Here is a 24,598-nt window from a genome sequence, read left to right as displayed (position 1 = left end):
GATCCACATTACATCAGCAACATACAGAACTGAGCCACATTCCACAAGCAACACAGAACTGATCCACATTCTATCAGCAACATATAGAACTGATCCACATTCCATCAGCAACATACAGAACTGATCCACATTCCATCAGCAACATCAGAACTGAACATTCCACAGCAACATGCAGAACTGATCCACATTCTATCAGCAACATACAGAACTGAGCCACATTCCACAAGCAACACAGAACTGATCCACATTCTATCAGCAACATATAGAACTGATCCACATTCCATCAGCAACATACAGAACTGATCCACATTCCATCAGCAACATGCAGACCTGATCCACATTACATCAGCAACATACAGAACTGAGCCACATTCTATCAGCAACATACAGAACTGATCCACATTCCATCAGCAACATACAGAACTGATCCACATTCTATCAGCAACATACAGAACTGATCCACATTCCATCAGCAACATACAGAACTGATCCACATTACATCAGCAACATACAGAACTGATCCACATTCTATCAGCAACATACAGAACTGATCCACATTCTATCAGCAACATATAGAACTGATCCACATTCCATCAGCAACATACAGAACTGAGCCACATTCTATCAGCAACATACAGAACTGATCCACATTCTATCAGCAACATACAGAACTGAGCCACATTCCACAAGCAACACAGAACTGATCCACATTCTATCAGCAACATATAGAACTGATCCACATTCCATCAGCAACATACAGAACTGATCCACATTCCATCAGCAACATGCAGACCTGATCCACATTCCATCAGCAACATACAGAACTGAGCCACATTCCACAAGCAACACAGAACTGAGCCACATTCTATCAGCAACATACAGAACTGATCCACATTCTATCAGCAACATACAGAACTGATCCACATTCCATCAGCAACATACAGAACTGATCCACATTCCATCAGCAACATACAGAATGGTCTTAAAGTAAATATGTCACACAGCAATGCAATCTGGAAGAATATTCAGTGCAGAATATTCAGACTGGGCTAGAGGATTAGTACAGTTTAATACATGGTGTGCTCTCTGCAGATTTGGTACACGAAACCAGTAAGGTGCAAAAAACACCCTTCAAATGAAATCCAGTTTCGTGCTGTTTTGCTGGCTGCTGTATTTCGCGTCCATGCACACTTGTGCAATTTGTGTATCTCGCGTGCAACTTAGGCAGCAGCAACAGGGCAGTGTCTTATCAAGTGTTCTGTGGGTTATTGCATCTGCATTGACGTACATTGCAATGCTATTACTAATGATATGAACACAGGCGGTCTGGACAAGTCATACTGGGAAAGTTCATTCTTCTATCCAATTCATTGACTTCCATCCCTGACTCACTAAAGGGCTTTGATCTGGTGCATTGGTTCCAGTATTGAGTCATGGTGGTTCACAGGATAGACACTGTGTGGTCGGGCCATAATAATAATAAAATTGTTTGACACTACATTTTAACCGGTGGGACGGGAGCGCGCACAGCTCCCCCCTGCCTCACACTCAGCCCTCAGCAAGCTGAGCCTGTTGTCACTGCAATGAACGGGGACGGGTGGTTATGGATCTACTTTAATGCGTTTCATTATTTTTATTTAGGATGGAGAGTTTATGTGCAGGCAAGGCAGCGGGAGGAATCCGACGTCTAGAACTGAGAAGGAGGAGGAATTGCCGAAAAAGATGATTTTTTTTTTTTTTTTTTTTTGCTAAGGTTGTAATAGTAAAAATAGTTTTTTGAAAGTTATTTCCAGGTATGGGCAACGAAATGAGAGTAGTAGAAGACCGTTTTTTTTTGTTTTGTTTTGTTTTTTGGTTTTTTTTTTTCGATGAGTAAGCTGTCTGTTTTTGGGACGGAGAATTAAAAAAACAAACCCTATTTTTGTGTATGTTATTAATTATATGTGAAGGCATTTGGAATCGGCGCAGCTGCAGCTGAGTTGCTCGGCACCGTAAATATTGTAAATTTGACTGAGAAAGAGAAACGGGAAGGGATACATTATAAAAACGGACTGGTAGTGATTCACTGAGAGAAGAACATACCTTTTTTTGTTTCAAGGTTTATAAAATTGGGAGAAACATCCGATTTTATTAAAACCAAAACGGGGACGAACTAAACAGGCTGAGCAGATTTAAAGAAAACGAAAAAGACCATACTGACTGAAGTGTGAACGCTGTTGTGAGTAAGTATATTTACTTTCTTGGTGAATGTGGGTACATAAACATATTATTAAATAATACAAATATTTGCACCTGGATCCTTTTGAGTACACGTTTAATGGTTTGTGAAATAAAACAATAAACGGGAGATTCTTAGCCGTGCAAACCATTACGACAATAATGTAGACACTGACAATTGATGGGTTTTTCTTTTTTTTGCACGACAGCTAGCATTTTGAACTAAAAATATTAGTTTATTTGACAGCCCCCCAAAAAAAACACATCAAGCGATGCGGCAAAAGCAATATCAGTTATTTAAAAACCAGAGGAACATAATTCGTTCGATTTATTTTTAATTTTTAAATTATATTTTAGCGATGTTTACACTTAATACGATACATCTAAAATATATCAACAAATTAAAGACGACAAGGGCCGGCGTATTTTTAGTTTAACGTTTTAATTCCGGACCAGCTAACCGCGTACTTAACGCGTGTGTGATTTTGTGTTGAGTTGTTGTTTTTGTTAAGATGAATCTGGCTAGTTGAATCCCCCTCGAGTGTTAGAATCTAGACCCCTTTCCATTTAAATGGCGCCAAATTATTGACAGTGCGGAGACAGGTCATGCAAATGTGAGTGCACGGGGCAGCCTATATTAACGAGTAAGTTGCAGTGCGCAGTATAGTTTAATACGCTATGTGCTCTGTGCAGATTTGGTGCAAAAAAATGAAATCCAGTTTCGTGCTGTTTTGCTGGCTGCTGTATTTCGCGTCCATGCACACTTCTGCAATTCGTGCCTCTCGCGTGCAACTTCAGCAGCAGCAACCGGGTGATGAGGAACTGCAGTTTACTGCAGGCGCGCCGAGCTAACTAACACACAGCTTTCCTTTCTTACAACTTCGTTTACCCCGACTTGTCATGATGAGCGTCGCCGGGTAGCTAGCTGGGTTCAGAGCGTTTGAGTCCAGCATTATAAAAACTTAAGTAACGGTGATGCACGTCTCAGCCCAGCCCGGAGCCTCAGGTTGCAGTGCAGGTGTTCCGTGCAAAATGAGAACCAGGCTGAGGATTTTACCGTCCCAGATTAGCCACGTGCGATTTCCTAAAAGCGCTGGCAGCTTCAGAATAGGGCACATATTCTGCCCTCTTGCACCAGTGTAGAATCGTTTAAACTTGTATCTAAAAGGAAAAGCACACTATTTGCAAACCTTAAGATTAGTTTAGGAGTGTAGAGAACAAGCAGCTGACTTCATAATGTTTTTTTTTTTTTTTTTTGGTTTTTTTTTGTAATGTTTTTATTTGAATGTCCTTTATTGAACAGAGTAAGATACAGTAATATGAAAAAAATATATTGCACAATGAGGCATATATGGACTCCAGTAACAGCGAATTAAACAAATTGACTTCAGAACTTTAAAGGAAAGTGATTGAGTGATTGCACTGAAGTACAAGGGATGGTGCAACGAGGGGCACGAAACGGGATTTAAAATGTACTGACGGGTTGGATCTGATCATCTGAATGGTCAGTTTCCTCGTCGTGATGCTCGAGTCTCTTTCAAGTGTATTTTAAGAAGAAACCGTGTGAACAATAAGCGCTCCGTTCCTTGTGTACCTTCAGGTGTTAAGTATCTTGTTAACCGCACCAAGTCTCCTGCACCAGTAGGAGCATCTGAAAACCATTGTAGCTTACACCAGTGTGCAGCATTGCGGAGTAACAGAAGTGGAGCCCTTTAGTGTGTGTGTGTGTGTGTGTGTGTGTGTGTGTGTGTGTGTATATATATTATATATATATATATAATTTATAATGTTCGAATGAATGATTATACTTCCTTTTGGATTTGTTACTTTCATACACAAAAAAGTAGCCTTTTTTATCGGAAAGAAAATTGGGTTGTATAAATATATATTTTTGCTCAAAAACGAGTGTAAACTAATATGATATATAATATATATATATATATATAATATTATATATATATCTATATAAAAAAAAAAACGACAGTCAGTCAGTCAATCATTATTTATTTTCTATAGCACTTTTCATAGTGGACCGCCATTACAAAGTGCTGTACAGGATATTGAGGAACAATTCATAATGCATTAAATACAGTGATATACAGGGCATAGTACATGAAATACAAACAGTAAAAATCAATGCAGATACATTAAATACAGGGCTAGGATGTGAATGCTAAACACTGTGGATGCGCGTGTCATACAGAATCATACAAACATGATGGAGTGAAAAACCTGAAATAGCAATTTAGACAACAGCTAATAACAGATTCCAGTTTTGAAGTGTGACTGTGGGAGCTGCACGCACTAAACCTGGGAGAGAATTCCAGAGAGGCGGGGCCATGAAGCTGAAAGCTTTCATATAATTATTTTGTATAGAACATCACACAGTAAAATCTAGAATATAAAGAGGCAGATTTGTTTTATTCCTGTGCTTCTCTTCCACCGTTCATATAGAGCAGTCACTGCATGAACAGCATCATCACGCTTGCAGACTACAGTCTCTAAGGGTAGCCTGGCTGACGGCTAACTTGCGAAAATGTGCATTTGCCAAGAAAGAGACACAATATTTGGGATTTATAATGGGGAACGGCAGGGTGAAACCCATTGTCACCAAGGTCCAGGCTTTGGTGGACGCGGCGATCCCCAAAACCAAGCTCCACACCGATGTGTCGGATGTCAGTTTGGGTGCAGTCTTGTCCCAAATGGTAGACTGAGTAGAACATCCCATCCTGTACATTAGTAACAAAATGCTCCCTCGGGAGCACAACTACTCTGTCGTCAAAAAACAGTGTCTGGCCATCAGACGGGCTACTCACTGCTTACAATATTACCTGCTGGGGAGGAGCTGTAAATAACCACATCGTCGATATACGGGGTACAGGACATTCTTTAGCTCATGGTATTCAGCGTACAGGACATTCTTTAGCTCATGGTATTCAGAGTACAGGACATTCTTTAGCTCATGGTATTCAGAGTACAGGACATTCTTCAGCTCACAGTATTCAGAGTACAGGACATTCTTTAGCTCATGGTATTCAGAGTACAGGACATTCTTTAGCTCATGATATTCAGAGTACAGGACATTCTTTAGCTCATGATATTCAGAGTACAGAACATTCTTTAGCTCATATATTCAGAGTACAGGACATTCTTTAGCTCATGGTATTCAGAGTACAGGACATTCTTTAGCTCATGATATTCAGAGTACAGGACATTCTTTAGCTCATGATATTCAGAGTACAGGATATTCTTTAGCTCATGATATTCAGAGTACAGAACATTCTTTAGCTCATGATATTCAGAGTACAGAACATTCTTTAGCTCACAGTATTCAGAGTACAGGACATTCTTTAGCTCATGGTATTCAGAGTACAGGACATTCTTTAGCTCATGATATTCAGAGTACAGAACATTCTTTAGCTCATGATATTCAGAGTACAGGACATTCTTTAGCTCATGATATTCAGAGTACAGGACATTCTTTAGCTCATGATATTCAGAGTACAGGACATTCTTTAGCTCATGGTATTCAGAGTACAGGACATTCTTTAGCTCATGATATTCAGAGTACAGAACATTCTTTAGCTCATGATATTCAGAGTACAGGACATTCTTTAGCTCATGATATTCAGAGTACAGGACATTCTTTAGCTCATGATATTCAGAGTACAGAACATTCTTTAGCTCATGATATTCAGAGTACAGAACATTCTTTAGCTCATGATATTCAGAGTACAGAACATTCTTTAGCTCACAGTATTCAGAGTACAGGACATTCTTTAGCTCATGGTATTCAGAGTACAGGACATTCTTTAGCTCATGATATTCAGAGTACAGAACATTCTTTAGCTCATGATATTCAGAGTACAGGACATTCTTTAGCTCATGATATTCAGAGTACAGAACATTCTTTAGCTCATGATATTCAGAGTACAGAACATTCTTTAGCTCATGATATTCAGAGTACAGAACATTCTTTAGCTCACAGTATTCAGAGTACAGGACATTCTTTAGCTCATGGTATTCAGAGTACAGGACATTCTTTAGCTCATGATATTCAGAGTACAGAACATTCTTTAGCTCATGATATTCAGAGTACAGGACATTCTTTAGCTCATGATATTCAGAGTACAGGACATTCTTTAGCTCATGATATTCAGAGTACAGAACATTCTTTAGCTCATGATATTCAGAGTACAGAACATTCTTTAGCTCATGATATTCAGAGTACAGGACATTCTTTAGCTCACAGTATTCAGAGAACAGGACATTCTTTAGCTCATGATATTCAGAGTACAGAACATTCTTTAGCTCATGATATTCTGAGTACAGGACATTCTTTAGCTCATGGTATTCAGAGTACAGGACATTCTTTAGCTATGGAGTTTTTTCCATCTATCTAGAGCAGCTGCACTTACTGAATTGTGCTGAAGCTTGAACAGGACATTCTTCAGCAGAAATGATTGAGAGAATCAGAATCAGCTGTCAGGAGACACCTTCGTGTTGGTCACACGTGCATGCAGTGTGTTTAGATTGTAGTGATTTGCTTTCCCATGTCCGTACTGGCTGTGATTCCGGGGATGAATGGCACGACATGCTTCTTATTCATCATGTATTTCCTGTTTGACGGATGGGCGTTATGGCAGTCACTTCACAGGAGCGCCTGAAAAATCAGAGAGCGCATTCAAATTATATCTATAATTTGTTTAGACAATTCACAAAGATTAAATTATATATATATATATATATATATATATATATATATATATATATATATATATATATATATATATAAAATTATTAATCCTCCCTGTTTTAAGCACTCTTGTGGATTTATATAAATCAGTACGTTCTTTAAAAGAAGGGGCCTTTCCTTTGGGTTGCAGACAGTAAGATCCCACAAGTTCAATCCAGCGGCTTGCTATTCTTGTAGGCATTTGTCATAGCAGTAAGGAAGTCTGCTGGCACAGTTCCAGCACATCACATCACAGAAATCTGTACCATTTCCTTACAGACTGCTTCATGTTTGCAGGATTTTTCATGAATGCCTGAAGCTGGGAGATACGGCTTGAAACGTCCTTCTCAGCTGTATTCTGTCGTTGTCTCGGTCAAGTTGTTGGTATTGTCCAGTTCAGTGGTCCCTATGGCTGCTATATTTGCATTGGTTTGCATGGAACACCTCAAACCCCACAGAGCGCTCTAATGTAGTCCTGCACATCGCTGGCTCTAATTGAAACCGAGCTGCAGTGTTGCCAGGCTGTTTTTATGCATGATTCTCAGTCAGTGGTCTGAGTTGTAGTCTGTGATGCAGCCATAGCTGTACACCAATAACAGCCTCAATAGGGTTTTATTCATCATCAGCTTTCAAGTGTGTTTTTATTTTTTATTTTTTATTAGTTTAAAAATGTCTTATGTTTTTATATGAAACTGGTCCAGAAATCTCACGAGACAACGTTTTCTCTCGGCTTCTCTCAGCGCACTCACACCCAGGGACAGGCCTTCTCCCTGTCTGTGTTCCACCACTGTCAGGTATGAGACACACACAGGGACAGGTCCTCTCCCCATCTGTATTCCACTGGCCAGTACGAGACACAATGACAGAGCACACATACCCAGGGACAGGGAGAAACCACCTCCCTCCCTCCCTCACTCACTCACTCACTCACTCACTCACTCTCTCTCTCTCTCTCTCAGCAGTGTTCTGGGAGAATTGCTTTGCCTGACTGTTGTCTTTGTAAACACTGCAATGCCAGTGTAGCGACAGTGTTTCTCTGCCATGGGTACATACTGAACATTCCCTCCATGGGAGACGAGGAGGACCTTTGTTCTTAGAGTCCAGTCAGCCAGGACAATACAAGAGGGCGGCTCATTACTGAGCATCTGCAGTTCTGGCCAAAGGTTTTGCATCACACTATAGAATTAACTAACTTTTCTTCAGAAAGTTGAACAAAACCTGCTGAATAATGTTACGTTAAGACATTGAATTACACATCGCTTTGGGAAAGGAAAATGGTCAAAAAATTTAAAATGTGACATTTTGAAATCTAACATGAAATGGTGTAATAATATTCCAGTAGACTTTCGCTACATCATCTTGTAGTTTCTTCGATTGCATGATGTTTTGAACAATTTTTATTGAATTCGTTTCCCTGTTTGGCAACATGTTATGTTCTGAATATGAACAATCCTGGCTTGTGAGGCTGGGTGTAAAAAATAAGAATAATATCGAGGGCTGGCTAAGCAAGCATGGTGTCGAGTGTGGTACAGAAATGGACATTACAGGGTTAATCAGGGTCAAAGCTGTTTCTTGATTTGGCTGCTTTAGTAGAATCTGTTCGCCCCCATAACTATAAAACATGCGATGGGGCTACATGCAGTCATACTAAAAGAAACTTGAAAACATTTACAAAACTGTGGATGTTTACTTGTACACAAGACTGGACGTCCCCTCAGAGACCATGGGTAGGGAATCAAACATACGAATTGCAGTCGCTAGTTTGTTTCAATCTGTAACGGTGTGCCCGTTCAATAAAGATCCGGATTCACGTATTGTATATTCTGATTCTTCTACTCAAGCTTGAATTAAAACCTGGACTGGTGCAAAAACTGTTATGCAATAGGAGTCTTGTTTCCCCTCCCTGAGAAGCTATTCATGTTTCTATTAATGTTTCAAATCATCAATCTGCTCGGAGTAGTTTAACAGTTTCTGCCTGTGTTTACATTGGATCAAAAGCTCAACAAGGCTGGTCCTGACTGCAGGATTTATATCTGTAGAGTAACCAGTGGCTCTTGCAAACACAGTGCAACCTGCAACAAGGTTAGTTAGCGTCCGTTTTTCTAAACGTTTTAGGATGAAACCTGTTTAAACTGTAACATATTTAATGTTTTTGTTTTTGTTTTTTTTAATTTAGTAGTAGCCAATTGATTTTACCCCGTTTTTCTCCCAGTTTGACATATCCAATTGTGTTTTAAACTCAGCTCACCGTTACCACCCCTGCGCTGCCTCGGGAGCGGCGAAGACAAACACGCTGTCCTCCGAAGCGTGCGCCGGCAGCCGACCGCTTTGCTTTTCACTCTGCAGGTCCGCTAAAATGTCGGAGTAGTTTTCAACCAATCAGAAACTCCGTCATAAGGAGCAGGTTGAGTCTAGAATAGTTTTACTGTTAGACTTTGCCCGTCGGACAAGCACAGTACTTCATACAAATGAAGGGGGAAAAAAAAAAAACGTAGTTAAATGAATAATGAATACAATACTATCACATTGACTCTGTCTGCAGCAGGAGCCCAGTAAAGCGCTAGGAAGAATATTTAACATAATAACAATTACAAAAAACTTTAAACTATGTTCTATGTAACGGGTTAGCAATTTTTTTTTAAAAAGCTGCTTAATCGGGCGTTTGGCAGTAGGCTTGTAAAGCTATAGATTGACTTAATTAATACAACTTTGAAATGACTCACAGCATTACTCCCTTACTGCTACCTTCTTTGCATTCTGACTCGACTCTCTGCTGAATACCCTCAGTCTTCCACTGAAACGCCCACAAAACAAAAAGATTTGTCTTTATCCAATGGCCATATAGAAACCAGAAAGTATTAAACAAGAGTCAGGGCCGTTCTTCTGGGTAATGTAGTTTAGAAAGCAATCCTTTAACCCTTCCGCTCCGGAGGTGCGACTAACATAACGCGACTTTCGGCATGTGTATCAGGACAGACATCCGTGTTACACCTTTCTAAACAGCAGAGAATATGAATATTAAGAGAATGGCGTTTTCACTCTATGATGAAACATACCCCACAGTAACTTAGTTTGAATGTAAAAAATATGTTTTTAAAATGTACTCAGATTCAGAAATGTCTCCTTAAGTGCAATTTAGTGATCTCCTACCTAAAAGTATGACGTAGTTTGAATCTTTTTTGTTATAATTATTATTTTTGTTTGTCATGCACAAAAGGGCGCAGTTTTGTTTGGACTGAATTACGTTTTCTTTATTTGACTTGACATGAAGCAAAAATTATTATGAATTGACATGAAGCAAAAATTATTATTAATGGTGAAGACGTGTTCTTTACAGTATCACTGTATCCACATGGCCCTGACAGTCTTCAGACTCCCAGGTGTGACATTCCTGTGTGAAGTCGAGGGTCGGGTGTAAGGACTGACACGACAGCATCTCACCACAAGAATCCGTGTCACGTAACAAGCCTGAAGTTCATGACTGTATGTCAAGAAGGCACCTCTCTCCTGTGTCGACCCTAGTAGAGACTTCAGCCTTAGGTCATTCTCTGATCGGTCCTCCAGAAAGACTATGTAGGACAAATCTTTCTAGCAAGTCATTCTAAAAAATATTACAAAGGCAAATTTCCTGATGGTTTCGTTTCCAGGAAACGACAGGAAGGGTCATTCTTTTGCTGACTTCCCAGGTAACCAGTCGACCCAAAAGTCACTGCTGGGTTTTCAGTGATACATTTTCTTCATAGTAATGATACACTCTTTAAAATATGTCCTTTTATACAGGAACTTCTGGGACATCGTGGCTTGTCACCGAATAGTGACAGTCAACCTAGACTATCAACTGATTGTTGACGCTAACCTGCGATTAACAAGGGTTCTTTGACGTGTGCACATTGAACAGCTTACTCATGACACGCGTGGTGAAGACGTGTTCTCGGAGTGTTTCTGTGAGCTCTTGTTACTGTAAGGATGATGTATCCTTGTGCAGCAGGGAAGATTTACAGCGGGGAGCTGGTGTCGACTCCCATGGAAACTTTCCAGACAGAGAGCGATGGTGTTTGCAGAGCAGAGCAGGATGGCAGCCCTGCTTTCCTTCAAACTGACTCAACAACAGGAAGCTCTGAAACAAACAAATGGATCTCTCACTGTGGGACTGGGGCTGTACTAAAAGCTTTAGTGCACAGCACTGCATTGTCACAGTGCCGCAAACCATGCCATTGCACACGAGTACGCCTTTGAAAACAGCCTAATACAAGGTTGCTCCCTTATAAGGCCATGATCGTTATTAATACAATATAAAGATGGTTTTGGCGTGGGATGAGAGATTTCTTCTTTCCGCATCTCATTCTGCTGCCTTCAAAACCATAAAAAGTCACTCTGCCCGCGTTCAGTGATTTTCAAGTTGCTGTAATAACTTATAAGGTCCTTCATGGATTAAGGCCATCATAGCTCCAGGAACTGCTAACTCTGTATATTCCTACTCATTCCTTGAGATCAGAAAATGCAGAACTTGTAGTTGTTCCAAAAAATGGTCTTAAATCAGCTGGAGCAGCAGGTTTTTGCTGTTGCGCTCCTCGTTTGTGGACCTCTACCAGGTCACCAGGTCTGTGAATGTATCAGTGTCTGGCTCAGGAGGACTTTGTGATTCTGGCTGTGTGTGTACAGCATGGAATTCAGCATGGCAAAGACAGTGAAGCAATATCGAGTGTGAAATAAATATTCTGACACTGTACACCAACTACTGTGTGAACACTGAGGATAATACCTAGATTATAACAAGTTTTGGTTGAAACATTTAGGGAGAATTCTAAGCATTAACTCTGATCTTAACACCCCTTGACTTGAGATCCAGTGACTGCTGAAACAGCATTGTCCTAAGCATGGCTCAGTTCCAAGCTGTTCTTGAGTGTGCGTGGTGCTGCTCCTGGTTTGGTGAAGAGCACACAGACTCTGTTACAGGACGTACAGGGGGTTGTCTTTTATTTAACATGTAGTCAAAGAAACTAAAACATAAATACTGCAAAAGTCTACTGGAAACCATAATAGTAGTACAGTATTTCATGCTGGATTTCAAAATGTCACATTTTTCAGTTTGTATCAGTTTTTTCGTTAAGTATATGGAAAACTATAACGCGGTATGTAATTGAATATGTTAACATAACATTATTTAGCATGTTTCATATCGTGACATTAGCGTGTCATTACAAACCTAACCAAGGGGTGTTCTTTTGAAGCAAAAAGTAACAGTAATTCAAGGCTTCATGGACCGCTTACTTTGTGATATTTCAGGAATGGAAGCAGCCGTGTCTTTAGTGTTTGTGGTTGACACTTTGATATGCCCAGTCCTTGCTGTTGACGAAGGTCATGTTGGCTTGCTTGTTCCGATGCACAGCTGATTAACAGTGCAGTTCAGGGATGTTTCTCGGGGAAATCCTCACCCCTGAGAGTGAGTGATCGGTGCTATTTCAACGCCGGCAGCATTTTTCCAATAAAGTTGCTTCGGCTCCTCTTCTCAGGAAACTGGCTGTGAATCCCCCCCCCTCGAGCTGTCATTAGCTAGCTGCAGCGATCTCATCGACTACCCTGGAATCTGGATCATGCAGCCAGTACTCGCAATCTAATCTGGATTCTCCGGTTAGTCTGCCTTCTTCTGAACAGTAAATAAAGCATGCCTGTGTGTGCGTTGCCTGCTACATCCCTGCTGCTTGACATGTATACAGCACACACGAGTAGAAAACCAATTCCTCTGCAGTGTCCGGCAGCGCGCGCCTGGGATCTGCTGACAGAGAGGCACGCTTTAGTTTTAGTTGGAGAAGTTGTTGTTTTCCTGTTTCTGCCTTGACTGTTTGTCAACATTACAGTGATGCTGATAAGGGAATGTAATCCCTTACATTATGTAATCCCTGTCCTCTGTGCTGTATCTAGTAAGCTGTGCCAGGAGTTCCTCATTGCTGTGGAACACGTCTGCTGCATGAAATTCCCGTGTGGTGAGTTTTTGTGTGGGAGGTAATGTTCCTTTCAAAACCCCACCAGGAGAACCAGCTCATTCCCCCACTTTGCCATTAATGGCACTTTGCAGTGGAGCTTGTATAGAAGAGTGTGGAAGTGCAAGCAGATGCTGTCGGAAGTTGAGAGGTCAGAAGGGGTGAGGATGTGTTCTTCAGAGAGCTGCAGAAAGCCCTCGGCATGCTGCTCCTCTTGCATAGGTGAACTTACTGTATACGGTTTATTATTTACCTAAGAGGCGGGTGATTTTATTACAGTATTCTCAAAAATAAAAATAAAAAATAAAGTAATTAAGTAAATTAGAAATGTAGAGATGTGCTGTTCCCCAGCATGGATAATCATTATACTTCATAGTGCATCCCTGCCTCAGGACACAGCAGGGAGCTGTAGTGCCCACAGCCTGCATCCCTCTCGCTCTCTTCAGGGCCAGCCGGCACCCTCAGGGCCTGTTTGCCTGATAGTTTGTTCTCCAGCAGCTGATCACAGTGTGTCGTAAAGACAAGAACACAGTTTACAGTTCGTCCTTGGCTTTGCATTTCTATAAATGCACAGTATACTATTGCACTATACTAAAGACCTGCGCACACTTGCAGTTTTATACCTGTAGCATTGAGCAACAGTATGGCAACGTCTGTTCACACTGGAGTTGCTACCGGTGTCATACTGGTATAGCCATATCAATGTGAAACCCAGACAAGAGTAAGCTGCATACCGGTACCATTAGGATATGACCTGGAATGCACGCTTACTGTGTTCTGAAATGTGCATTCTTCTTATAGATTACGCTATGTCATTATTATCACAGGTTGTGTGTTTCGTCAAGGCACTCTGAGCAAAGTAAAATAGACTTCACAAGGTTGTTATGTTTTTAAAGATTGATCAAATAAGCTCAAAGCAGCTCAATCCGACAGCACTCCATTGACTCATTTGAAAACCTTCTCCAGAGCTCTCTCTATGTCTCACAACCCTTTGTGCGCATAGAGAATCAGTTTAGTTGAGTATGTTGGTGTAACAGAATATCTTTGAAGGGGCGTAGCTAGGCTTGGAAATTTGGGTGGGAGGGCAGTGACCAAAGGTCTGACATCACAGGAAATAGTTTACCTTTCAAAAACGATTTCAACCAGTTAAAACCCAAAATCCATTTAAAATGTTTGAAATAAAAAATAAATGTACATATATCCGCAGTGCATGCGCTTTTAAAACAAAACAGTGTCACCACACCAGCGAGAACACAGCAATATTACAGAGTAAGCAATTATTAAATATAATGAAAGTTAATAAATGGCTGTGACAGAAATACAATGATTCTTGGTTGTAAATCTCCCTTCTGACCTGTGAGGGCACCAAGCAGTGAGAACAGAGTTCTTTGGATGGGCTGTTCTGACAGTTCTTTCCCAGTGTCGGGAAGTTGGCCAGTCTGGAAGAAGTCGAGACTCTATCTCTATCCCACACTCCATTTTTCGGGAAGGGAGACAGGATGTATTTTGTTTCCCAGGGAGACGAGCTTGAGGTTCTGGGATAGAGCACACATTGATGTTCCCGCTCTGGAAGAACATTCCCAGCACAAGCGCCAGAGTCACTTTGATATTCCCAGAATCCCAGGGTGATGGCAGCGAGCCCAGCAGACCCCTCTGCCCCTTCAGGAGTTTTACTGGAGGAGATAATCAACACGGTCATTTCACTACCGGCAGTTTTTTTGGTTTTTCATTCCTATTTGGTGTTTGAATGGAAAAAGTTTAAAAATAGAAATAATGTATCTGTCTGTGTGTCACGCATTCCCTTCTTCCTTCCCACAGCTTTTTATAGACAGTCAAATATGCGCGTATTGTAAATCGACACAAGCAAATAATACAAGCCAGGCTGCTGGGGGGGGGGGGGGGGGGGGGTCTTTCAGACTGTCTAGAGTCTGTTTATGAGAGTATTTACACTTGCTAATCAAAGCAAATGTTTGTTTTTGTTTTTTGTTTTTTCACTATGCTATTAACAGAATACCTGTAATTAAATTCATTCCACCAAAAAACACTTACACCAAAAAAAAAATGAATTAAGTAGCTTTGACATGGTTCAGGTAGTAGCTGTCTGCCTTATGAAACTTATGAGTAGGAGAGATAATACAATAGTGAACAAAACACTTCAGATCTGCATCGATTTCTGTTTTTATTTTTTTTGTGCAATACATTCTCGCTACCTTACGTAGTTCTGCTTTTTAACTAGTAAAACGTGTGCTTTCATGAAAGGGGTTAGACTGTGTATGCTTAAAAACAGCAGACCTTTTCTTTTCTGAATCGCATATCCAGCAATGCACGATAACAAAACTGTAAATCCTTTGCAACTGTCAAACTATAGTCTCTCAATTGTAAACATCTAACATTATGTGCATGCAGCTGTTCGTCATTGTGATGCAGAGCATTCTCCACTGCTTGACAAAGTTTCTACTTCAAGTTTTTTTTTTTTTTTTTTTAAAGCCACGTTGTTTGTACAGGTTTTGTAACAGCGGATAGCAAACTACACTGCAGACCGAATAACTCATTTGACCACTATGGTTTCACACTGCAGCCATGGGTAAATCTTCAGCCAGTTTGACTAAAAATCTATCAAACTTTCCTTTCACTGACATCGCTTACAGTGCTGTTGTATCACTAAGGCTGTATCTAAGCCTCTAGTCTAATCTATGTATTAGTGGGGTGTGACCAAGTAAATAAAAATACCCTAAATATTAATTTTTTGTCAAATTACCCTTTGTATTTTTTCATTATGAAAGTTTGTTGTTTTTAAATTTAATTTTTCTACCATTTTATTTTTACAGTGGAAAACTGACCTATAGTTTATTTTTGTAACAGTTAGTGTGTGAATCATTTAGAAAACATTGATTTGTGTTTGTTTGAATTAAACTTTCATAAACAGAGAGGCTCTTTCTTGTTGTTTTATGGATGAGTATAAGTACGTTAGGTTGGATTTATGTTTTACCTTTTTGCCCCCTAGAACTGCTTTGGTGCCCCTGAGTCTTTGCGTCCAACGAAGGCAACATTTCCTTGCCCATCAAGGCCTTAACTTCAGTCCCTGTGTGTGTCAAACCTGGTTATCCCAGAGCCACAACGTGCTTTCCGGTGGATTAAGAGATGCTGTATTACTGAGACCCTGAAGTTATCGGCTGAGACCAGTAACCTGGGATTGAATAAAGGGAGAGCCTGCTTGCCCCTGTCACCTCCCAGCTCGGTGTTACAATTTCTAACAGTTTATAACTTCTTCTTTCTAAACCCCTCCCATCTCTCTGCTACTTGAAGCAGATGAGCTGGGCTGCACAGATCCCTCCATTAGCAATGCACACTCACACAATTCTCCAAGAGAACATTCAGTCTTATTAACGAGGGATGCTTGTCTGCTCGAGGGTCTGTCTTCTGTAAGTCGAGCCTCGTCTCGTTGAAGACGTTTTCCAGAGCACCGGGCTTTTCATTTTCTTTTTGCTTTACAGTTTCGTGATCAAAAGGAAAAAAACAAATACTCCTTTTAAAACCTCTGGATGTTCAGCAGCAGGAGCTAACATTGTATTTATCAGCCCCCGCTGCCAAACCCCCTAAACCCCCCACCCCACACACACTCTGTATTCATTCCTTACCAGGATTGTTGGAGCTGTGTCCATGGAAACTTCAAACATCTGGTTTCCACATGTGGTACCGAGCAACCTGGCACACATAAGTGAGCCAGAAAAGTCATTTCAGCACAAGCTCTTAAACCCTCTCCCAGTCAGGAGCTGTGTGTTAAAGCTTAAGCCCTGCAGTGCCTCTTCATTGTGATCGCTGTGGGTCAGGATTACCTCCAACCCTGTCTAGAACGAAAGCACTGATACAGTCAGCCTGCACAGTGTGGGAGTCTGTGCCTGGTATTGTATAGATTGCACTGCCACTGCGTCAGCCCTGACTGTAGATGTTTAAATAACACTGCCAAATATTTATAATTAGTAATGTATGGAGATTATTGTAAAAAGCAGGGATGTAAACAATACTCCTATCGCAGAGCAGATTGATTTATTCCAGGTTTTACTGTGACAGTGTTTAGGTAACATACTTAGGTAGTGCACTATGCACCAGCAGCCCTGTGAGAGAGTGAAGCGTGGGATCACTATGCACAAGCAACCCTGTGAGAGAGTGAAGCGTGGGATCACTGTGCACCAGCAGCCCTGTGAGAGAGTGAAGCGTGGGATCACTATGCACAAGCAACCCTGTGAGAGAGTGAAGCGTGTCGGATCACTGTGCACCAGCAGCCCTGTGAGAGAATGAAGCGTGGGATCACTGTGCACCAGCAGCCCTGTGAGAGAGTGAAGCGTGGGATCACTGTGCACCAGCAACCCTGTGAGAGAATGAAGCGTGGGATCACTGTGCACCAGCAACCCTGTGAGAGAGTGAAGCGTGGGATCACTGTGCACCAGCAGCCCTGTGAGAGAATGAAGCGTGGGATCACTGTGCACCAGCAGCCCTGTGAGAGAGTGAAGCGTGGGATCACTGTGCACCAGCAGCCTTGTGAGAGAGTGAAGCCTGTCGGATTTCAGCATCCGAAAGCCAGGGCAGGAGCGTCAGGTCAGGGCTACGGCTTCCACAGCTAATCATTTAGCATCATGTGATTATCAGCAGCACCCGGCCCCCTTGTCACAAAGCACTGCTCGAACAGCAGGCTGCCAGCTACCAAGCTGTAGGGTTTTTACCTCTTTTAAGACATAACGAAAGTTTAGCAAGTCTGTATGTTTAAAGGATAAATGTGTTATTTTGTAAAAAATTTTTGCCTGAATCAGTATTAAAATCTGCACTCGTCAATGTGAAAGGCAAAAGTGTAAGACTGGAAAGGGGTAATTGATTGAAAAGGGGAATTGAGTTGACTGCTTGTTGCCTTCAGTGTCGTTATGATGATCATTATTTAGATTTTTATATTGTTTTCATCACTTTGTCTTAATTTCCGTTCTAGTTTTAGTCTTTGACATTTTTATTTTCCGATTGACAATAAAAAATCACTGATCCAAATGAGAAGTGTGTGCGCGCGTGTGTGCGTGCGTGCGTGCGTGCGTGTGGGTGTGTGTGTGTGGTGCAGACAGTGATTAAACTCAATTCATATTTGCCTGTACATGCACTAATCAGTGGCCCCCATGGAGGTCCTGGCAGCTGTTTCACCCCAGACTGTTCCTCTGGCAAGGAGAGGGGGAGACCTGGACATTTTAGGGGACGGGAGGCGAATCATTGGCCTCGGCTGCGTGACCTATTTAGGTCCTACCTAGTGGCATCACTGGTGGGTGCACCGTTGCCAGCAGCTCCTTTGAGGGGATCGACAGGGGGTATTGGGTTAATTGCAGTATTGTCATCTTTCATGCAGCCTAGTTAGCTGGCTGACTGACTGATTTTTTTATTGTTTGTTTTATAAATAGCTCCTATTCCTAACATTTGGCTTATAAACTTGAAAACTGTGTTCGCCGCTGCTTGTTGTCCGAGTGGCTGGATATTTTTGGAGGTTAAACTTGCCCTTAAACTAGTGGCAGGCGTGCAAAAATGTAAAACCTGCTGTGGATCAATGCAGTTGGTCATAGCAAGCAATTACAATATGTATTTGTTTGGTTGATTGATTGTTTGTTTATGATGTGAAGTTGTGGAGCTGATCGGTCTGCTGACAGTCGACCTGTGTTTGAACTATTTGTGTTCTGAAAGAAGTGTTGAACTGTGTTTGAACTATTTGTATTCTGAAAGAAGACTAGGCTGCCCACAGGTACATATTGTCTTGCCTTGTTGCCTTCCATCATGAAATGACTGCGCTCATCAACAATAACCCGTCTCTGCTTAGTGCTGCGGTTCACTTCCAGCGAGCTTGACAAAAACAAAAACCTTATACATGGGATTGAAAAGATGGGGAGAGGATGCCATACTAACACATGTCATTGTCAGACTTTCAGTGAAATTACTGAAACTACAGCTATGCATGAATATCACTGTTTGCAGACCACCGCATTTTCTTTTTTGCATGTAGCCTCAAATATTGCAGTGTACCGATACAAGGGTCACTGTGTCGATAGTTGTATCGTCAAGGTAAATATCACCTTGCGAACCGATGAATCAGCTCACCCCTAATTCATTCCAGCTATAAAGCACACTCCATTCAAGATGAGAATACGCTGTGCTTGTGGCCTTGTATCACGATACAAACAGTGCACACCTCTATTACAATACAGTAGATCATGTAAAGAAAGCATCCTGAATCATCGATGCACAATGAATTGCTATACCCTGGTTTAAGGCACTTGCATGGAAGGTGCTGTCTGCATGTTAATGATTACTGTGAGACCCAAGCGGCAGGCAGCTGCTATTCAGCTCAGGATTGAGGTGTAGTTGCTTACCCAGCAGTGTCTGTACCCAGTGCCCGATGTGTTGCTTACTTTTCACTGAGCAGTATAGTGCTGTCATATAAATTTATCTCTGTAATAATGAGCTGCTGTCCTTTCAGATATATGTATACCGGAGCGTGTGCCTGCTGGACCAGGGTGCCCTGAAACCTGCCAGTTGTGTACAGGGTTATCCCTCAGGGCAGGGTGCCAGAAAATAGCACTGGCATTTTCAAAGGCCAGAAATAGCTGGACTGACGAAATCACTTAGCCGTGCTGGCAAGCCTGCCAGTACTGGGAGCAAGTGCACTAATGAACTGCAACAGAATTCAGGGACACCAAAACAACTCTGGGATGGGAACGAGACTCCCATTACAGAGCAGTTGGATGCATTCCTGGTTTGACTAGAAGTTTAATAAGACAGATCTGAGCTTGTTAACTGTACTCTGTGGCTAACCAAACCTGGAATGGGTCAAGCAATATGACTTGCAAAGCAAAAGGAGTCTCTAATTTCCAGCCCTGCAGCAGCCCCCCAGCTGTCATGCTGTGGGAATTCTGTTTAGTTAGAGATAAAACAATACTGTATCAAAGCATATTTAATAACTAATTGCAGCTATTACAGTGTTACAGTGCAAAAGCTTGACTTTCTTTTCCCATGGTTATACTATGCATATGCCATAGTTCACACTGATTTGATGTTTATTTATACCTCGCTGTTCCTTGTGATGCTTACCTGTGCTTTCACTTTGCTTTATTACACTTTGCTGTGTTTTTACTGCAGGAAACTTTCACAAGAGTAAAGACATAAAAGCAAATATGCAACAAGAAGTTCTAGTTGTACCTATCAATAATAGGAATTGCAAACCACCGTTCAAGATGAAATGAGAGCCAAGTGATGACTGGTTTTCTGCTAGGAGGGGTGGTGGGATATATATATATAGGCTTGCTACTTTTCAATATTAATCGCTAAAGCTTGTTTGTTGAATTCCCCAAAAATATTTGACTGCAATAAATTTATATAGGAACGTCGGTAAAAGCACACGCTATTTTTTATTTTCTTACCAAAAATAATCATTTAGAAATAACCTCTAGTTTGTGTAGTTTTTATACTTACTGTCTGTCCCGTCTCCTTTCCGCTCTCAGGGGTCCCTTAGTAGCTACTGTAGTTTCACTGTCAGTCGTTTCATCCTGTTCTGACAGATCTCGTTGACTGAAGCTGCGCTGCAATGCTCTCACTCGCTTAAATGACTGTCAATCATCATGACCTGCACCGACTGAGTACTTTCATTTGCCAGCTATAGCGCCTGTCATTCAAAGCAACTACTTTGAAATTAGTGGGTTAAGGTGTAGGTAAGCTTTTGCTTTAGGTATACAGTGACAGTTACTAGTTTGATTTGAAAGTGGGGCACAAGAGAAAAGCACTTACTGGATATTGAGCATAATAATACCATGGACAACGGCTGAAGCAAACCCACTGCCTTGCCTTTAGTGACTCTAAGTCTGCCTATGCTGAAGCAGGAGAGGGGTGGAGCTCAGACTCTGAATAATAAGTGCAAGTTAGTTCTGTTCAACTATCTAATGTTTTGTTCTGTGCATATTATTTTTACTCGTAAATGTATGTTATAAATGTCTGTGTAAGACACTTGTATATGCTGCTTTTACTACGGTTTATTTTGGGCAATTTTTTAATGTATAGCTCAGCTGTGACCAAACGTTATTTCAACTAGAATGTTGGTAACCATGGTTTTGTTGCATGTTGAATATGATGATTGTTTCTCTAAATAAGCCGTTTCTCAATGGCATAAAAAGTCTGTTTTATTTTTATTTTTTTTAAGTATAATGGTCGATTTCAACCATTCTCTGCTTGAATGGAAAAATAAAGATAGTAAAAAACAGTAAAAAATGACAAAAAATAAAAATCAAGTGGTGTATATATACATGCATACAGTGCCTATAGTAACTTTAAATAACTTTAAAAGTGCCCCTTTTAAAATTGTCACCTTTTGTTGACTTACAGCCTGGAATTAAAATAGTTTTTTTTTCATTTATCTACACATCCTACCCCACAACTTCCAAGTTAAAAAAATATTCTACAAATTTATTGAAAATGGATTAAAAATAAAAACTGAAATAGCTTGGTTGGATAAGTGTCCACCCCCCTTGTAATAGCGATCCTAAATTAGCTCAGGTGTAACCAATCGCCTTCAAAATCACACACTAAGTTACGTGGCCTCCACCTGTTTTAAATTGTAGTGATTCACATGATTTCAGGATAAAAACAGTTCCTGTAGGTTCCCTCTGCTGTGTAGTGCATTTCAAAACAAAGACTCAACCATGAGCATCAAGATGCTTTCAAAAAAACTCCCGGACAGTTGCTGAAAGGCCCAGGTCAGGAGATGGGTATAAAAAAAAATCAAAGGCCTTGAATATCCCTCGGAGCACGGTCAAGACGATTATTAAGAAGTGGAAGGTGTATGGCACCACCAAGACCCTGCCTAGATCAGGCCGTCCCTCCAAACTGGATGACCGAGCAAGAAGGAGACTGATCAGAGGGGCTACCAAGAGGCCAATGGCAACTTTCCAAGAGCTACAGGCTTTTATGGCCAAGACTGGTCAAAGTGTGCATGTGACAACAATATCCCAAGCACTCCACAAATCTGGCCTGTATGGTAGGGTGGCAAGAAGGAAGCCATTAGTCAAGAAAAACCACCTTGAATCCCATTTGAAGTATGCATAAAAACACTCAGGAGATTCTGTAGCCATGTGGCGAAAAGTTTTGTGGTCTGACGAAACAAAAATGGAACTTTTTGGCCTAAATGCAAAGCGTTATGTTTGGTGCAAACCCAACACAGCGCATCACCCAAAGAACACCATTCCTACTGTGAAGCATGGTGGTGGCAGCATCATGTTATGGGGATGTTTCTCATGGTCAGGGACTGGGGCACTTCTCAGGATAGAAGGGAAAATGAATGGAGCAATGTACAGAGAAGTCCTTGAGGAAAACCTGCCCTGCAATAAAGCTGAAACTGAGACAGAAGTTCACCTTTCAGCATGACAAAGACCCAAAGCACACAGCCAAAGCTACACTGGAGTGGCTAAGGAACAAAAAGGTAAATGTCCTTGAGTGGCCCAGTCAGAGCCCCAACCTAAATCCAATCGAAAATTTGTGGCATGACTTGAAGATTGCTGTCCATCAACACTTCCCAAGGAACTTGACAGAGCTTGAGCAGTTTTGTAAAGAAGAATGGTCAAATATTGTCAAATCTAGGTGTGCAAAGTTGGTAGAGACCTATCCCAACAAACTCACAGCTGTAATTGCTGCCAAAGGTGCTTCCACCAAGTATCAGGGGGGGTGGAGACTTAACCAATTATGAGCTTTCAGTTTTGTATTTTTAATATATGACTTTTTTCTCTATAAAAACTTTTTTCCCACTTTTTTTGTGGAGTATGTTGTGTAGATAAGTGGAAAAAAAATCCTCATTTAAATGCATGAAACTGAAGCACTGACACAACAAAATGTGAAAAAAGTTCAAGGGGGTGTAGACTTTCTATATATATATATATATATATATATATATATATAGTATATATATATATATATATATATATATATATATATATATATATACTGTTGCAGCGTACATTGTTTAATCAATAATTAAATCATTGTATTGGTATTGTGTTTTCCAGGCTCGTGAGGGTGTGTCTGTTTCCCCCCACCCCGTAATCTCGCACCACCATGAGCTGGGGCTTCCTGACACGGCTGCTTGAGGAGATCCACAACCATTCCACCTTCGTGGGGAAGCTGTGGCTGACCGTGCTCATCGTCTTCCGCATCGTGCTGACGGTTGTGGGTGGTGAGTCCATCTACTACGACGAGCAGAGCAAGTTCGTGTGCAACACGGCCCAGCCAGGTTGCGAGAACGTCTGTTACGACGCCTTCGCCCCGCTCTCCCACGTGCGCTTCTGGGTCTTCCAGATCATCGTGGTGACAACCCCCTCCGTCATGTACCTGGGCTACGCCGTGCACAAGATCGCGCGCAACGAGGAGGGGCACAGCTGCCAGCCGGGGGGCTTCGGCTGCGACAGTAAGCAGCGACGCAAGCTGTTCAGGGGGGCCAGGAAGCAGCAACGCGGCATCGAGGAGACCGAAGAGGACAACGAGGAGGAGAACCCAATGATCTACGAGGAGCCTGAGCAAGAGAGCTGTAACGAGGGGAACAACGCGGGCGCCGCGGGGCCGGCCAGGGCCACATCGGGGAAGGCAGGGCGGCACGACGGGCGCCGGCGCATCAAAGAGGATGGGCTGATGAAGATCTATGTGATGCAGCTGCTGGCACGCACCTCCCTAGAGCTGGGCTTCCTCGGGGGGCAGTACGCCCTGTACGGTTTCGAGGTGTCCCCCACCTACACATGCGAGCGCAGCCCCTGCCTCCACAAGGTGGACTGCTTCATCTCGCGCCCCACCGAGAAGACCATCTTCCTGCTTATCATGTATGCTGTCACCCTGCTCTGCCTAGTCATCAACCTGTGGGAGATGCTGCACCTGGGCTTGGGCACCATCCATGATGTGCTGCGCAGAAAACACCAGCCCCTCGAGGAGGGGTACCAACTCCGCCAGCCCCCTGCCAGCGCCCCCTACTCCTACCCCTTCACCTGGAACGCCCCCTCCGCGCCTCCCGGCTACAACATCACGGTGAAGCCGGAGCAGATCCCCTACACTGACCTGAGCAACGGCAAGATGGCCTGCAAGCAGAACAAAGCCAACATCGCGCAGGAGGAGCAGCAGCAGTACGGTAGCAACGAGGACAACTTCCCTGGCACCAGCCCGGCCGCAGAGCAGAGAGAGTACCATGCAGCTCAGCACTGGCTGGAGACTACCATCCAGACCTACAACCAGAACCACCACAGCCACAGCCCACACCACCAGCACCAGAACATCCCCATCGCAGCCAAGGACAACAAGAAGCAGCATAAGCCCTGCTCCAGCAGGGGAGAAGGGGGAGCCAGCAGCAGCAGCAGGTGCCTGGAAGGGAAGTCCTCCGTTTGGATTTAGAGACGAACGACCCTGTTTGGAGACACAGACCCTGCTTGAGGGTCACTGCTCCTGGACCTTTAGAAAGACTCATCACAGAGTCACTGCTCCTGGACCTTTAGAAAGACTCATCACAGAGTCACTGCTCCTGGACCTTTAGAAAGACTCATCACAGAGTCACTGCTCCTGGACCTTTAGAAAGACTAATCACAGAGTCACTCCTCCTGGACCTTTAGAAAGACTCATCACAGAG

At 42.2% G+C, this 24,598-nt stretch overlaps 1 protein-coding gene across 2 annotated transcripts; it reads left to right on the top strand.

Moving 5' to 3' along the window:
* The first annotated feature begins 1,325 nt into the window (after nt 1–1,325).
* On the top strand, nt 1,326–24,372 carry LOC121325034 (gap junction gamma-1 protein-like). 2 transcript variants are annotated; one of them, XM_041267333.1, is made up of 2 exons: nt 1,326–2,218; nt 23,001–24,372. In XM_041267333.1, exon 2 carries the CDS (start codon nt 23,050–23,052, stop codon nt 24,364–24,366), a length of 1,317 nt encoding a protein of 438 aa, XP_041123267.1. In that variant the 5' UTR covers nt 1,326–2,218; nt 23,001–23,049; the 3' UTR covers nt 24,367–24,372. The 2 variants fall into 2 exon arrangements, with proteins under 2 accessions (XP_041123267.1, XP_041123266.1); XM_041267332.1 differs by having other exon boundaries at nt 1,326–2,222.
* Nucleotides 24,373–24,598: the final 226 nt, after the last annotated feature.

The sequence above is a fragment of the Polyodon spathula genome, chromosome 12, assembly GCF_017654505.1.
Source record: "Polyodon spathula isolate WHYD16114869_AA chromosome 12, ASM1765450v1, whole genome shotgun sequence".
NCBI classification, from domain to species: Eukaryota; Metazoa; Chordata; class Actinopteri; order Acipenseriformes; family Polyodontidae; genus Polyodon; species Polyodon spathula.
The sequence above is the reverse complement of the archived record's forward strand: the minus strand, read 5'-3'. Positions and strand labels throughout refer to the sequence as shown.

Excerpts from the sequence above, each read along its gene's own strand:
- LOC121325034 (XM_041267333.1), top strand. The coding sequence starts at position 23,050 with ATGAGCTGGGGCTTCCTGACACGGCTGCTTGAGGAGATCCACAACCAT.